Consider the following 17,886-nt stretch of genomic DNA (forward strand, 5'->3'; position numbering starts at 1 on the left):
GTTTGAGTTACATGTTCTAATTGCTAATACCTCCCTTTATGACCAACTATATTACCTGCAGCCAGAAGAACTAACTTTACTTCTCATCCGATTACGGAGGCATCAATCCAAGCTGGCTAATGTTCGAAATCATACACTTACCCAGTTGCAACTAAACAAGCTGAGTCAATCCAACCATCAGGTCAGCTGCTGATTGGCTCGCATATGTCACCTGATGTAGTTGTTTGTCCCAGAATGCTTTGAGGTTACTTGTCTTACGCTTTGTGTGGCTGTACATTCATTTTATTTTAAATGTTCACCTTTATAAACCAAAGCCAGCAAATCCAGCTTCTAACATTTATCGCCATTGAGCATCAGGTTAGGTCATTGCTCAGATGCTATCAACAGTATGTTTGAATGTTTATAAACTGTATTCCCACAAAATTTGCATCATTAACACAGCTTTTCTAAATGTATTGCAACAGAGTATTTGATTGTAACTGGCTTCATTAGGAAATTTAGTTTAAACCAAAATCTAGAACTCCTCGATGGCAAGTGAAAAATCAGTCAGGTTTGCAACTCGTGATCGGTAGCCAATGATTACTGCTGCTAGTGAGGAAAGGATCATTCTCTACCAACACACACTGTCTAGGTTCACGCATGGAAAATAACCAAATAGATGAGGAATCAGAGGGCAGCCAGTGCTCATGGCACCATGCCCCAGTAGGAGTTAGTATCTTCAGAGACCAGGGTAAAAATTGGAGCAGTTCGAGTGGGCGTCGGCAAAAAATCCAGATATTTGCACTGTCTCTTTCTGAGACGCGCAATCTGTTATCGATCATAAAATTCTCTTGCCTAAACTTGAACCCAAATTATCCTGCAAGTGGAGATAAATGACTCTTCATACTCTGGTAATGCTGTTAAATTAATCTTAAAGTTTGCCCATGAATGATCTAATTTTGCAGACCAATATTTAAAAAAAATTTTCTGTGAATTTATAAAAATGATTATTGTTGTTAACTGTTTTAAATACATTTTATTTTGCCAGGACGTTGGCCGGAAAAATGCGTTTTCCGATCAAATCTAATTTTTGCATTCAATGGCTGTTTGATCATTTATATCTCATTATTTCTTTCTATGTGGCGATCAAATATTAAACCTATTGCACTCAAATATTCTGTTTTTTTTTAAAGTGATGCTAGATTTCTTTAACTAAAGTATAATATGCAACATGGTCATCTGCGTTCCCCCCCGACTGTCCAGACCGTGCATGTTACTATATGAACCTTGGATTGTTATTTTTCTTATGAAAGAACAGATCAGAACCAGCTATGCTACATTTTTTTTACAACACGCCATTTTGTTTATTCTCAAACCTTTGGTACAGAGGCTGTTGAAAGTGTGCATAGCATTGATGTATTTGTGTACAAGCCTGCTTGTGAATAGCAGAAATCCAGAACTTTGTACTTTCAACAACTTTAAAGCTTTTTTTCTTTAAAGGAACATTTGAAATAAATTTAATGAATCAGTACTGTAACTATGAAAACATTGACTCTGGCCAAGAGACCTGTGCACAAGAAGCTATTCTGTTCAAAGTTCTGGAGGTGCATTATGCAGTAGAATTTATTTTTCCCAATGAAATGGTGAAAGCTGAGGGTATAAAAAGGAATTTGTGTGATATTGATTAAAATTATTCATTTTGATTTTGCTTGTTCATTCTCTCATCTGCAACGTCAGGCTGACGACACATACATGCAACTGAAGAAGAACCTGGAGTACCTAGATCTAAAGGTGGGACTCGGCAATTGTTGCCTCCCTCCTCTTCTGTCTCTGTTTCTCTGCCTCCCTATTTTCATTCTTCTATTATTCCTGTGGTTTCCTATGTTCCTCTTGTGCACTCTCTCTATTTGGATTCCCACACTTGCTGCCATTCAGTGAGTTGGATGAAGGTCAAGATTTGCCCAAGAATGTAGTTATTTCATATATGTTATCAACTTGCGTATTTTGTTTTAATACAGTACTTGTTTCAGAGGTAAGGCCTATATAGTCTCGTGAGGTGCAATATTTTCCTCATCACTGTTGAGTAATGCAGGATTTCAAGTAAATATTGTGTTTGAGGCTCAGCTTCTAGTAACTCAGTACATTTGATAACTGAAATCAGATTGTTTGCCCACAATTTCCAACTGAATCACAGTCATGTCATGACTAATGTCAAGTAGATGATAGCAAACGGGGAATACATTTGAGTTAATTGTACGAGAAAATGCTCATGGAAGTTGGTAATCATAATTTAATTGCTCTAACCATGTATGAAATGACCTTTCATCTTGACACAAAACTACTAAATTCTGGCAACTCGCATTTGTTCCTAAGTTAATGAGCTGACATTCGGACTTAATTGAAATCTCATTAGTTTAGAGTAAGAGTATACCATTGTGGTGATGTCAGTTTTCTACTTCTGCAGCAGCTGTGTTGGGAAAGATTATGAAAGACTGAATTTATATTGAACGCAATGTCTGTTTAACTGCTTTGTAGTTTACAATTTTTTTGAGGCTGCTTTAGCTCCTACCATTAAGCACTGTTTTTCTTTTCCACAGTTCGGTATGGTAACATTAAATTCAGCTGCACCAGTTTTATTTGTGAATTTCTTCTGATTGCTGTAATTTTCAAAGTGCCACTAACCAATCTCAAATTACTGACGCTCTGCTGTCAGAACTTGCATTTTGCAGCATTGTAGTAACGTTGGAGTATCTCCAGCCGAAATTCAATTTCCTTCTGATTACTATAACTCTGAACTCAAAGTTGATTACCATGACATGAAATGTTACTTCCCACCATCAAAGTCTCTGTTCAAAATTGATGTGCAAAGGTCACTTATGTTACTTTTAAAAATATGGGTGTTTCGTCAATCCATCTCAACTAGACACATTTGGGAGTTTCAAAATGTAGTTCTAGAATATTCCATTTACCTTAGTCAGCAAAAGCAGAATTGTTCTCTATCAAACTCTCAAAATCTCATCCCAGGACCTGTACAATTTCTTCCTTCATTATCAGTTCCATTGACTTTCCAACCCTGATCTTGCAGATCTATCTTCCAAATCCTTTTTCTGCAAAAATGACACAAAATCCTGAAATATGATTGGCTGGCATTTTTTGATTAGCCTGGTTGCAGGATAGAATCTGACTTGTCGGGGCAACTACATAGAATCATAGAAATTTACGGCACAGAAGGAGGCCATTTGCCCCATCCTATCCGAAAAAGGGCTATCCAGCCGAATCCCATTTTCCAGCTCCTCATCCATAGCCTTGTAGATACGGATCTTCAAGTGCATATCCAAGTATTTTTTAAATGCGATGAGGGTTTCTACCTCTACCACCTTCTCGGGCAATGAGTTCCAGTGTTGTAGAGAGAATGGTTTTATTGCATACTTTCTCCAAACAACGCATATTAAGGAATGTCTTTCAGTCAGAAGTTGAATTATCTGCCGTTAATCCTCCTCAAATCGGATCTCCTCTCCCTCCATTTTGCCCTGTTCACTTACCTGCTGGAGACCTCATTCAGCTGAGGCCTTCAAAAAATAATTGGCTGAAGTTTTCCGGGCCCTGCGGCACCTTTAACCTGGCCTACAACCTCTCTGCTGCTGTCCTGATGGTCCAGCTGCAACAACACCTGGATTTTCCATTCCAAGTGGTTTTTGATGAATTCCTGATGCGCACTCCCAGTGGGCAAGGCTCCGTGCCAAGACTGTGAACTCAGAAAATCAGCCGCCTTTTCCTGGGAGCTACTAATCAGCTCCCACTTCCTGGCAGGAATCATCCCAGGGGCCCACCATGCCGAGATAATGGCCCCGACCAATGACTCTAGCCGGAATGATATCCCACCCTCACCTTCTATAGACAGGAAAGGGGAATACTTCCATTGAAACCTACCATGATGAGATTTTTCTCCATCGCCTTTAAATCTGTGCATCTGGTGTTCCTTGACAACAAACAACAAATTAGTTCCTTGAAGAGAATAAATCAATCTGCCTCCACCCTTTCTATATGTTACCACCTTTTTTTTTAAAAGTACAACAAGGCACCTGTTGTACAAGACAGATTTAACCCATTAGTTAAAATGTAGAAGAGTACTGGGAATAGGTGATACTTTTCCAAATGATCATACACACTGCGCTAACTGATCTAGATAGACCCATGTGACAGTCAGCTTAAATGGTTTATATAGTAAAGGCTACATTAAATGACGTAAAGAATACTATATTCTATGAAAAATAACATCATGTTATATTTTTTGTCCTTAGTATGTACACTTTTTGCAGTAAGTGCTACTGGTTTATTTCCTTTTGGCTTCAAGAAGCTGATTTTCTGAATTCCCGCTCCTGGTGCAGTTCTGCGTCTGCTGGGAGTGCGTATCAGGAAATTGGCAACACCCACTTGAACAGAAAATCATGAACAGAGTATGCTCGAGATTTCCTAATAATCGTACCCTGCAAATGGGGCACCTCACCAGGAGCATCATTCAGAAAATTGTCTTGTGTCTTTACAGCACTACAACTTAAACATCCAAAAGTTTAACTAAAAAATGGACATTAATATAGCCGAGGATATCCATGACTGCCTTGGTATTCATTGTTAAGCAGATAATTGTTTTGGTGGACTGGTTAATACAAGATTTCACATGATTCGGAGGTTGCTCTCTCCCATTACATGTCTTTAGCTCTTTGCTGTTTACCTGTTTGTCCTTTGTATTCGTGATTACACTGTTCCACTGTGAATGGTATTCTGGTCTAATTGCCAGTGACTTTCAGCATAATCATGGACTTATTACATGGCGTTTACAGCACAGCAACAGGTCATTCAGCTGGCATTTATGCTCCACGAGCCTCCTCCCTCCCCTCTTCATTTAACCCTATCAGCTTATCCTTCTATTCCTTTCTCCCTCGTGTGCTTATCCAGCTTCCCCTAAAATGCATTTTTGCTATTTGTGAAACTACTTGTGGTAGCATGTTCCATACTCTTTGGGCAAAGAAGTTTCTCCTGAATTTCCTATTGGATTTATATGTGGCTATCTTATATTTATAGCTTCTATAGTTTGTAGTGGACTACTTATCTGAGTATCGTGTTAATGTACAAAAAGTGTTCATGCTGCCTTTACATTTGTCACTTAAAAAGTAAGTTTGCTTTCAAAAGACTTGTTATGTAACTGGATCCTATTAGAGATCTGCTCCGATGTAACAAAGGTTACTTGTCAATGAAACTTCAGAACAGGAATTGTCCTGGGCTACACTGAGTTAGCTGATCACAACCAAGGCAACTGTGGAGATGCTGCAATTGGCTGTAGTTTAGAGCAGGTGAAGTCAGCCATGGTACCTGCTGAATGCTCTGCAGTGACTCCTTCTGGAAGTTTGTGCGTGTGCATGCCAGATAGAATTGGGCTCGGATAGTCTATCCAGATCAAATAGCCTACTGATCTCACGTGAAGCTCTTGGCCATTTGACAAGGTATTCGAGGGTGAGCAGCACCCCATAGGAATCTATGTCTTTGTGATTAGGACATAGAAGAGAAAATTGGAGATTTCTTTAAAAACAGGACTTATCCAGGGAATTGCCGAACATCTGCTTGAATATGGGAACTGCAAGAGTAAATTGATCTCCCACACAATTGAGTCTTGTTACTGCTGAAACAAGCTGACTTGTGCTGTTTTCTTATACTTGTACTTTGCTGTAGGGTGTAGGTCAGATTGGTTTCTGGATATGTTGGTACTTGTCAGTGCTTTTAGATACTCTTTCATGAATTGTTTGTGATTTCTGTTTGGGCTGCCATTTTTGTGTCGTGCGTTCCTCCATTGTTGTGTCTTTAAAATATGTTTTTTTTTGTGTCGTGTTGTGGGCACTGTCATTCTGTTTTATGTGGCTAATGCTTTGTGTAAATGCAAGATGCTTTCAGATTAGCTTGTGAATTGCTGAAAATGTTAAATAAATAACAATAAATGTGACATTTCTGTTTTAATGTTAGTTACCTTGGAAATGAAAATCTGTGAAAATAGAATAACCTGACTACTTCTGGAAACACAGAAAGGGGGTTTGGGGGTACTGAAATCACACTGTTGGCATGGAATTCCTGTCTCCGTTAATTTGATGGTGTTAACCGAGTTAAAATAAACAATTTACTATCTCAAATTAATAGACCTACAGCATTTCATACAAATTAAGCATGGAATGATAGTCTGTGCCGGCTCAATGAAAGCACTATCCAATTAGTCCCATTCCCCTGCTCTTTCCCCATAGCAAAGCAAATTTTTCCTTTTCAAGTATTTATCCAATTCCCTTATGAGAGATATTATTGAATCTGCTTCCACCAGATGAGAACATTTCAGATCATAACAACTCGCTGCGTTAAAAAAAACTTTTCCTCATGTTGCATTCTGGTTCTTTTGCCAATTACCTTAAATCTGTGTCCTCTGGCTGCTGACCCTTCTGCCACTGGAAATCGTTTTTCCTTATTTACTCGATCAAAACCCTTCAAGATTGTGAGCACCTCTCTCAAATCCCCCCTTAACTTTCTCTGCTCTAAGAAGAACAACCCCAGTTCCTCTAGTCTCTCCACGTAACTGATGTCGTTCACCCCTTGTACCATTCCAGTAAATCTCCTCTGCTCCCTCTCCAAGGCCTTGACATCCTTCCTCAAGTGTGGTGCTCAGAATTGGCCACAATTTTCCAGCTGGGGCCGAACCAATGATTTATAAAGTCTTAACGTCCTTGCTTTTATACTCTATGCATCTATTTATAAAGCCAAGATTCCCATATACCTTCTTAACAGCCTTCTCAATCTGTCTTGCCACCTTCAAAGACTTGTGTATGTACACCCCAGGTCTCTCTGATCCTGCACCTCCTTTTAAAATTGTACCATTTAGTTTATATTGCCTCTCCTCATTCTTCCTACCAAAATAAATCACTTCACACTTCTGAAGCCCAAAATATTAAAAGTAAATAGTTTTTCACATTCAGGCACATAATTGATCATTTAATAAAATTATAAAGCCGGAAAATTTAAAGTACTAAATATATATATTTTTAATGTGGCAGATAGGGTGTGCCCTACTGCCCTCGACAGCCCTATACACTCATTTCATGCATTTGATCTTAACTCTTTGCATTGTCCAATCACAAACTCATTCTGAGAGAGGATTTATAGAACAAGAGATGAGTGCAGTAACTTCAGCCATATGCTGTAAGGAGTAGGTTCAAGCATTTTCAATATTGGAACATTGCCTTTGAATAAAAGTCCCGTATCCTGACAGTATAATTTAAAAAGTTCACTGCAATTTATCAGTGTAACTTTAATTTTTAAATTGTCAATGTTCTTCTATATTTTGTGTTTTTATTAACTCAGTAAACAAAAAGTTATTTTTGTAGTACCTTTAAAATTATTACAGGTACTTGTATTTCCCCAGCATAAGTTCCAGTAAAAGGTTTAAACCTGGACACTGGGAATGTGTCGCGACCATTGTTTGGGCTCAGTGTGATATGAACTCATGACCATCAGTGATGCTGTCGAAGATCCTGGAGGAAGCTTTGCTCTCCGATTCAGACTGAGAATCAATGGTATCTGATTTAAAAATTCTTGCGATTCCATCTCCCCCTTATTGTTGTGTACCATGGGCTAGAGGTACCCCCTGGTGGCAGATTCTGTGATAGCACTGCAGCAGTTTTGCACATCTGGCTGGGATCCAAACAATAATAATCTGACTTGCCTTTATAGAACAACTTATGTCAAAATGTCTCAAAGTGCTTAGCGCAAACATTTACTTCTGAAATGCATCGACTGTTTTAATTAAGCAAATGAAACAGCCATTCTGCACCAGTAATGAGATGAATGACCCATTTTATTGATGTATTTGGTTGAGGACCGTTGATGAATATTATGAGGCCTATTTACGGAATGGTGTGATTAGTTCATCATATTTTGAAGCATTGAATGGGATTGTGACAATTCGCTTTTGTGACTTTATATGATTACAAGGAAGAAATCCCCAGTATTGTAATGAAATGTATTCCTCTTCTGTTTGGAACAGATGAAATCTAATGTACCTTTGATCAACATGGTTCACAGAATGGTAACGAAAATCACACCAAGGTTTCGACCCAGTCTCCAAGTAAGGCTGCTAGTTCCAGCTGAAATTAAAACAAAAAAAATCATGTGGCTATTTCATCAGCAGCTTGCTTTCCACCATGGTTTTGTATTCAATGTTTAGAAATCAGCGTGATCCCTTTCTCACTGATTTGGTCTGTTCTGTCACTTCTGTGAAATTAAAATATTATTTTTAAAGATTGATCTTCCATTGCAGGCTGCAAGGCTGGGTTTACTTTGTAATGTTCAAGATCTTATTAACTAATTGTGTTCATTTATACCTTGTGTGAGTGTGTGTTTGATTTCATGGTAAAAAAAAATTTGGCAAAAGCTGCTTTTTTCCTGTTTGTTTCCAAATAAATACCATATAAATTGAGTTGAAATGCAACATTGTATACCTTGTGCATGATACCATCCTGATGAAAATAACGTGTAGTTTATATGTATGCACATGCACTTGCACACACACCCAAACCCACACCATATGATGAACGCTTTTTTCTTGAAGATATTGCCCCTTTAAGGAAGGCAATTTAAGCAACATAAAGCGTGCTTTGTCATGGCAAAGTCCAGCATTTTATTGTGTACCATTAAAAAATTGTGTTTGTGTGATCAAAATTGTAATAGTTGAGCATAAAGGTATAGTTGGTATAAAATTTGGAGTATGTGTTAGGGATCAAGAGGTGCCATTCCTTATTCATTGCAGTCCACTTATGTTAATCAAGTTGGATAGTTGAGAATAGTAATTCAGTTGATTTGAGGTTGTTATTGGTGGATTGTTGCAACAATCTGATGACACAGTTACACAGATAGTGACCGCACCGTGTTTGTTAGCCAAACAAAATGAATGCAACATAGCCTCTTACCCCCTTGTACTCTAGTCCTCTTGATATAAAGGCAAGCATTCCATTAGCCGTTTGGATTATTTTCTGTACCTGTTCTTGATATTTTAATGATCTATGTACCTGAACCCCCAAGTCTCATTGGACCTCCACTGTTTTTAGATTTTCACCATTTAGAAATTACTCAGTTCTATCATTTTTAGGTCCAAATTGGATGACCTTATATTTGCTTACATTGAAATCCATTTGCCACAATTTTGCCCACTCACTTAATCTATCAATTACCCCTTTGTCATATTATGCTATCATCTACAATGCCGCCTATCTTTATGTCATTGGCAAATTTGGATATATGACTTTCTATGCCATCATCTAAGTCGTTAATAAATATTGTGAATAGTTGAGGCCCCAATACAGATCCCTGCGGGATACCAGTAGTCACCTCCTGCCAATTTGAATACCTATGCATTATCCCTACTGTCTGTCGCCTGCTGTTTAGCCAATTTCCTAACCAGGTCAATAATTTGCGCTCAATTCCGTGAGCTTCTACTTCAGATAAAAGTCTCTTATGTGGGACTTTATCAAATGCCTTCTGAAAGTCCATATCAATAACATTCATAGACATTCCGCTGTCCACTACTTTAGTCACCTTCAAAAAATTCAGTCAGGTTTGTCGGGCATGACCTACCTTTCACAAATCCATGCTGGCTCTGTCTGATCAACTGAAAATTTTTGAGGTATTCAGTCACCCTATCCTATAGATTCTAACAATGTAAAGGGACGGTTCCTGAATCTAGAGAACTTTTGAAGATTATAGTTGGGGCACCTGCTATGTGCTCACCTATTTCCTTTAATACCCTGTGATGGAAATCATCTGGTCCTGGGAATTTGTCACTCTTTAGTGTCATTACTTTCTTCTTTATATTAATTTACTTATATTAATTTTATTGAGTCCCTGTCCCCGATTCAATATTTGTTTCTTTGGGATTTCCGGCATGCTTTCGTCTTCTACTGACGCAAAGCAGTTAGTCAACATGTCCGCCATTTCCCCGTTGTCATTGATAATATCACTACTTGGAGTTTTTAAGGGGCCAACATTGCTCCTGACCACTTCTTTTTCCCCGAATGTTACTGTAAAACTTCTTTATTGATTTTGATATCCCTTGCAAGTTTCTTTACATATTCCCATGTAGTACCTCTTACTATCTGTGTTGTAACCCTTTGCTGTTCTTCATTAAATACTTATACGAGAATGGCCAGCATGTGAGAAATACAAACTCCCAATATTCTCCCCTCCTAAAGGCACTGGAGTCATATTGGGCTATGATTCCACAGATACTAACAGACTGTTGCTACCTCCTAACTGGTCATTCTTCATATGATCAGCCTAAACCCTAAACTGGAAATTGGCAATAATGGCAGACAAACATTTGGTGGAATGATGTGTCATTTCTCTAACAAGGGTGTTAACATGCTGACACCAACAACACCATGTTACTGAATTTTATGCTGGTGGGCAATTCAGTCCCAGTGGGTTGCAGTACCATATCTGGTCCTTATCAGATGGTCACAGACATGCACATTCCAACAGGGGACAGTGGAGCATAATCAGGAGTGGGAACCCTGGTTGATTCTCCAAACCTTTCCCCGCCTCCCACCAGCTCGGGGAACAATTGTAGCAGCCCCATTGATGCTTCATCACAAACTTCAGTGTAGAAGAGTTAGTGGCATTGTTTAGGAAGTACTTGTTCATATCATAGTTACTCTCTGAGCTTCGGTTCAAAGCTTTACGTGTGGTTTATCTGATCCTGAGGTATTACTTTGTTGGCAATACACTTTCAGTACTCTGCTGTCCCTTTTTTATAATTCCTCACTTGGTCTATCTGTGCTTTACTTTTGCTGTTACTAGAACCTACTTAATAAACAAGTTTGAATATTCAATCCTAGTTTTATTTATATAATATAAAATGACTTTGTACGTATATAAAATATTAAACTGCAAACTTTTTATTTGGGGGGGACAAATCAACCTAAAGTTAATTGGCTAACATTGTTGTCATTTTCTGCTACCTGTTTTCATTCTGTCTTTGATCTTTTTGTACTAGGTGACGGGTCCAGTTAGGCGTGTTGTGCAACCAGTTAAAATTGCAGAAAGCAATGCTGATGTAAGTTGCGTGTATTTTTTCCTCCAATTTTCTCCTGAAGGCACCAATACTGGCACATGATTCCATAGAGCTGGAAGCTATCCAGCATTTTGTCCTGTGTGATTCTACACAATGAATGCTGGCCAGCTTTTTGATTGTAGGGATTTCACAGGCTGATCCTATCTATTCCAGAATCCACTAGACAGTGAACTGGAGCAGGAATGCTGGCTGATTGAATTTTTGTCTCTCCATCACTCAGGGGTGATGGGAGGTTACAGCTGATATCAGCAGAGATGGGGAGATTAAAGCTGGAACATCCCTAATCTGTATATTTTACCATCACGGCCAATAGTACATTTATCAACTGGTGCGTCAGGGAGATTGAATCAAATGCAATTGTAGTTCGACTTGCCTTGTTCCTTTACACTATTCAGGCTGGGTTTAAATAGATTGGGCCTTTATTCGGAACCTGTGGCTAGCATCATATATTTCAGATTGGTATATGTATGCTAAAGCAAAACTGATAAAAATGTAGTTAACATGGAGATCTGGATCATAGGATTTTACAAAGGTTATTAAAAAACTGAGTATTTTGCAGTCAAAACATTTTCTCCATCGGCGAGTGCTGTATTGGCGCCCTTTTGAGCCTATGCTATGCTGCAGTTGTTGACTTTCCTTCTGTGATTTGTCCACTTGCTGCACGTTCAGTCTCGGCTGAATTATCATTAGGAGACAGCAAGCATAGATCATGCTTTTCCAGACCATGGATGCGGAAAATTGTCAGTTTGATATTAAACCACAAATATTAAGGCTACTCTCATATCAGGAGCAGCTTTAGTATGGTAATATTAACCAATGCACAAAAAAAAAACAATTTTAGTTAGAACATTTTAAAGACTCTAAAGCTACTCACATGTCAACACTATTTTCTCACTTGCTCCTATTCTCGATTCTTTTTCAATTGCATTTCCATTTTCTTGTTGGGAGTTTAACCCCTTTAATTTGCTTCTCAGCTTGATTTTCTTTTCTTCCTTTTGGCTTCCATTATTCTTTTGGTAAGTTTTAAAACAAAAGGGGTTTGCTAAAGAAAGAAAGAGAGAGGGAGGGAGGGAAGAAAGAGAGAAAGAACAAAAAAAACTTACATTTATACAGCTGGGAAAGAAATTTTTAAGTCAACCAAAAGCCCAGATATTGAAAATGGTCATGTAGGTACAAGGGTCAATCTTTGACATAAGAACATAAGAATTAGGAACAGGAGTAGGCCATCTAGCCCCTCGAGCCTGCTCCGCCATTCAACAAGATCATGGTTGATCTGGCCGTGGACTCAGCTCCACTTACCCGCCCGTTCCTCGTAACCCTTAATTCCCTGATTGGTTAAAAATCTATCTATCTGTGACTTGAATACATTCAATGAGCTAGCCTCAACTGCTTCCTTGGGCAGAGAATTCCACAGATTCACAACCCTCTGGGAGAAGAAATTCCTTCTCAACTCGGTTTTAAATTGGCTCCCCCGTATTTTGAGGCTGTGCCCCCTAGTTCTAGCCTCCCCTACCAGTGGAAACAACCTCTCTGCCTCTATCTTGTCTATCCCTTTCATGATTTTAAATGTTTCTATAAGATCACCCCTCATCCTTCTGAACTCCAACGAGTAAAGACCCAGTCTACTCAATCTATCATCATAAGGTAACCCCCTCATCTCCGGAATCAGCCTAGTGAATCGTCTCTGTACCCCCTCCAAAGCCAGTATATCCTTCCTTAAGTAAGGTAACCAAAACTGCACGCAGTACTCCAGGTGCTTTACATGCATCAAAATATGGAAGAGGATGTTGAGTGAGTCTGCTCCGATCTTTATTCCTCATGAGATTACTGATATTACCAAATTTTTTTTTAGGTTTTATTTGGTCAGTTAGGGGACAGCATCACTACCTGCTGGACAGCTGCAACAACCCGTGATGATGATTAACCCTTTTGCATCTGTTAGTGTGTCTTGTTGCCTGGGTAACTGGCACAGGCTTGTGAAAGTGGGAGGGGAGATATCACAGCTAAATCGAGCTCAGCCCACCCTTACGTGCAAAATGATAGTCCTTGTCAGATGGTTTATAGAAATTTACAGCGCACAAGGAGGCCATTTCGGCCCATCGTGTCTGCGCTGGCCGACAAAGAGCCACGCGGCCCTCAGTCAGCAGCCTTGAAGGTTGCATATAAACAATGGCGGACAGGAAAAGAACATTTGGCCCAACCAGTCTGCCCCACAACTGCGATACCCCATGTATCGCAACATTTTACACTCCACCCCACCCGGAGCCATGCGATCTCTTGGGAGAGGTAAAAAAAACAGGCCACTCAAAATTTTATACACCTCAATGAGGTCTCCCCTCAGCCTCCTCTATTCTAAGGAGAACAAACCCAGCCTATCCAATCTGTCCTCATAGCTAAGATTCTCCATTCCAGGTAGCATCCTTGTAAATCTCCTCTGCACCCTCTCCAGTGCAATCACGTCCTTCCTATAATACGACGATCAGAACTGCCCGCAGTATTCCAGCTGTGGCCTAACAAGAATATTATACAATTTAAGCAGAACCTCCCTGCTCTTGTATTCTAGCATTCTTCATGCTTTCTTAACCACCTTATCCACTTGGCTTGCTACTTTCAGGGATCTGTGGACAGGCACTCCAAGGTCCCTTTGTTCAGCTACACTTCTAAGTGGCCTACCGTTTAATGTTATATCCTTTCCTTATTAGCCCCCTCCCAAGTGCATTACTTCACACTTCTCCGAATTAAATTCCATTTGCCGCTGTTCTACCCACCTGACCAGTAGATTGCTATCCTCCTGCAGTCCATGACTTTCCTCTTAATTATCAACCACACAGCCAATTTTAGTGTCATCTGCAAACTTTTTAATCATGACGCCTATATTCAAATCTCATCATATCCATCATCATCATCATCAGCAGCAGCAGTCCCTTGGAATCGAGGAAGAATTGCTTCTGCTCCTGAAGTGAGTTCTTTGGTGGCTGAACAATCCAATACGAGAGCCACGTGCGGCATTCTGGCCTGCCGCTGTTGGGGTTGTCCACGAGGGTCCTGATATTCCAGGTCCCGAACTTTATGTTAATGGAGTGGAAGATGCCTGTGTGTAAGTTCTTTTAAAGTGGGGTGGCCGCTGCACACCAGCTACCACACGGGCTTAGCTGAGCGAGGTCTTGATCCAGTGGCAAGGGGTCCAAGACGACTGGAGGCTAGGCACTGCAATATGGGCCTAGTTGCCTGTGACGAGATGTTGGCCGCAGGCTCGGCACTGGATAGTGCCCTTGGTGGTAGGTGGTCCGAGGCCTGGTTGGGGGCAGGCATTGGGAGGGTCAGTGGCCCACCGGGGTTCAGGGTGGGGAAGGCAGGGGCTCACAGCCATGGAACTCACCACATGTTGATGGAGGAGTAGCGGCCACATCGCCAGTAGGGAAGGAAAGTTCCAGTCGCCGCTGAAGGAGGAGGGGAGGCCAGTCGCCGACGTGGGAGAGGGGGACCCGGTCGTCGTCGAGGAGAAAGTAGTCTGTCGTCACGGGAGGCCAAGTCGTCTGTCACCATGGGAGGTCCAGCTGTCACCGAGGGGGCCCAGACTCCGTCGTGGAGGAGAGGCCCATCTGCCGTCGCTGGAGGTGTTCCGATCAGATCATCGCTGGTGGGGGTGGGGGGCGGATGGAGGCCCGATAGCCAAGTCGAGGACGCCGCCTCCGGATCATTGATGTATACCACAGAAGGCAAGGGACCCAGTATTGAGCCCTGCAGAACCCCACTGGAAACATCCTTCCAGTCACAAAAACATCCATCAACCATTACCCTTTGCTTCCTACCTCTGCTAATTTTGGATCCAATTTGCCACTTTGCCTTGGATCCCATGGGCTTTAAACCTTCTTGACCAGTCTGCCATGTGGGACCTTATCAAAAGCTTTGCTAAAATCCATATACACTACATCGTACACACTACCCTCATCGACCCTCCTGGTTACCTCCTCGAAAAATTCAATCAGGTTAGTCAAACACGATCTTCCCTTAACAAATCCGTGCTGACTGTCCCTGGTTAACCCTTGCCTTTCTAAATGTAGATTTATCCTGTCCTTCAGGATTTTTTTCCAATAATTTTCCCACAACTGAGGTTAGGCTGACAGGCTTGTAATTACTCAGCCTATCCCTTTCTCCCTTCTTAAACAAGGTTACCACATTAGCAGTCCTCCGGCACTATGCTTAATCCAAAGAGGACTGGAAATTGATGGTCAAGGCCTCTGCTATATTCTTTTTGCTTTACTCAACAGCCGGGATGCATTTCAACCGGACCTGGGGATTTATCCACTTTCAAAGCTGCTAAACCTCTTAATAACTCCTCTCTCACTATGTTTATTTCATCCAGAATTTCACACTCCTCCTCGATAGCAGTATCTGCATTGCCCCTTTCCTTTGTGAAAACAGACGCAAAGTATTCGTTAAGAACTTTACCCACGTTATGTTTCGGTAATTCATTCTTAATGCAATTATATATTTTATTTTTCAGATTGGTGGTGATATCACAGTGTTCTCAATCCTGTCACCAACAATGCCAAACCATTGTGTACAACACCATTACTGTTTAATAAATATTTATTCTTTTTCCTCTAGGCTAAGCTGAGCAGACTTTGTGAACAGGACAAAGGTCTCCAAGATCTGGAAGCCAAAGTTCGGCAACTGAAAATAGATAAGGTACACTGCAAGGGGAGGCAAAAAGGAATATTGGAAATGTGAAATGGGAACGTAAGAAAAAGGAGCAGGAGTAGGACATAAGGCCCCTTGAGCCTGCTCCGCCATTTAATAAGATAATGGCTGAACTTTTACATTAGCTCCACTTTCCCGCCCAATCTCCATATACCTTGATTCCCTCCTTCTTCTTGGGCGATCCCTCGTATTGAGGATGACTTGCTTCCACAACAAAAAGGGATGAGTTCACACGGGTTACAATGAGGGACCTGATATTCGAGGAACCCGAATTAGAAAGATAGAAACATAGAAAAATAGGTGCAGGAGTAGGCCATTCGGCCCTTCGAGCCTGCACCGCCATTCAATGAGATCATGGCTGATCATTCCCTCAGTACCCCTTTCCTGCTTTCTCTCCATACCCCTTGATCCCCTTAGCCGTAAGGGCCATATGTAACTCCCTCTTGAATATATCCAGTGAACTGGCATCAACAACTCTCTGCGGTAGGGAATTCCACAGGTTAACTACTCTCTGAGTGAAGAAGTTTCTCCTCATCTCAGCCCGAAATGGCCTACCCCTTATCCGAAGACTATGTCCCCTGGTTCTGGACTTCCCCAACATCGGGAACAATCTACCCGCATCTAACCTGTCCCGTCCCTTCAGAATCTTGTATGTTTCTATGAGATCGTCTCTCATCCTTCTAAGCTCCAGTGTATAAAGGCCCAGTTGATCCAGTCTCTCCTCATATGACAGCCCAGCCATCCCTGGAATCAGTCTGGTGAACCTTTGCTGCATTCCCTCAATAGTAAGAACGTCCTTCCTCGGACTAGGAGACCAAAACTGAACACAATATTCCAGGTGAGGCCTCACTAAGGTCCTGTACAACTGCAGTAAGACCTCCCTGCTTCTATATTTAAATCCCCTAGTGATGAAGGCCAACATACCATTGGTCTTCTTTACTGCTGCTGTACCTTCGTGCCCACTTTCAGTGACTGATGAACCATGACACCCAGATCTCGTTGCACCTCCCCTTTTCCTGAGGCCACACCTGGAGTATTGTGTACAGTTTTGGTCTCCTAACTTGAGGAAGGACATTCTTGCTATTGAGGGAGTGCAGCGAAGGTTCACCAGACTGATTCCCGGGATGGCGGGACTGACCTATCAAGAAAGACTGGATCAACTGGGCTTGTATTCACTGGAGTTCAGAAGAATAGAAACATAGAAACATAGAAAATAGGTGCAGGAGCAGGCCATTCAGCCCTTCTAGCCTGCACCGCCATTCAATGAGTTCATGGCTGAACATGAAACTTCAGTACCCCCTTCCTGCTTTCTCGCCATAACCCTTGATCCCCCGAGTAGTAAGGACTTCATCTAACTCCCTTTTGAATATATTTAGTGAATTGGCCTCAACTACTTTCTGTGGTAGAGAATTCCACAGGTTCACCACTCTCTGGGTGAAGAAGTTTCTCCTCATCTCGGTCCTAAATGGCTTACCCCTTATCCTCAGACTGTGACCCCTGGTTCTGGACTTCCCCAACATTGGGAACATTCTTTCTGCATCTAACCTGTCTAAACCCGTCAGAATTTTAAACGTTTCTATGAGGTCCCCTCTCATTCTTCTGAACTCCAGTGAATACAAGCCCAATTGATCCAATCTTTCTTGATAGGTCAGTCCCGCCATCCCGGGAATCAGTCTGGTGAACCTTCGCTGCACTCCCTCAATAGCAAGAATGTCCTTCCTCAAGTTAGGAGACCAAAACTGTACACAATACTCCAGGTGTGGCCTCACCAAGGCCCTGTACAACTGTAGCAACACCTCCCTGCCCCTGTATTCAAATCCCCTCGCTATGAAGGCCAACATGCCATTTGCTTTCTTAACCGCCTGCTGTACCTGCATGCCAACCTTCAATGACTGATGTACCATGACACCCAGGTCTCGTTGCACCTTCCCTTTTCCTAATCTGTCACCATTCAGATAATAGTCTGTCTCTCTGTTTTTACCACCAAAGTGGATAACCTCACATTTATCCACATTATACTTCATCTGCCATGCATTTGCCCACTCACC

At 41.3% G+C, this 17,886-nt stretch overlaps 1 protein-coding gene across 4 annotated transcripts in view; it reads left to right on the top strand.

Annotated features, from left to right (window-relative positions):
* Nucleotides 1–17,886, top strand: part of plekha7b (pleckstrin homology domain containing, family A member 7b) — a 612,799-nt gene that overhangs the window by 512,073 nt on the left and 82,840 nt on the right. For all 4 annotated transcript variants that reach the window (XM_070899897.1, XM_070899898.1, XM_070899899.1 and 1 more), the window contains 3 exons: nt 1,717–1,770; nt 11,057–11,116; nt 15,746–15,826. In XM_070899897.1, the coding sequence (XP_070755998.1) occupies nt 1,717–1,770; nt 11,057–11,116; nt 15,746–15,826 (195 nt within the window). The remainder of the gene's footprint in view (nt 1–1,716; nt 1,771–11,056; nt 11,117–15,745; nt 15,827–17,886) is intronic.

Source organism: Pristiophorus japonicus, chromosome 14 (assembly GCF_044704955.1).
Source record: "Pristiophorus japonicus isolate sPriJap1 chromosome 14, sPriJap1.hap1, whole genome shotgun sequence".
Classification (NCBI taxonomy): domain Eukaryota; kingdom Metazoa; phylum Chordata; class Chondrichthyes; family Pristiophoridae; genus Pristiophorus; species Pristiophorus japonicus.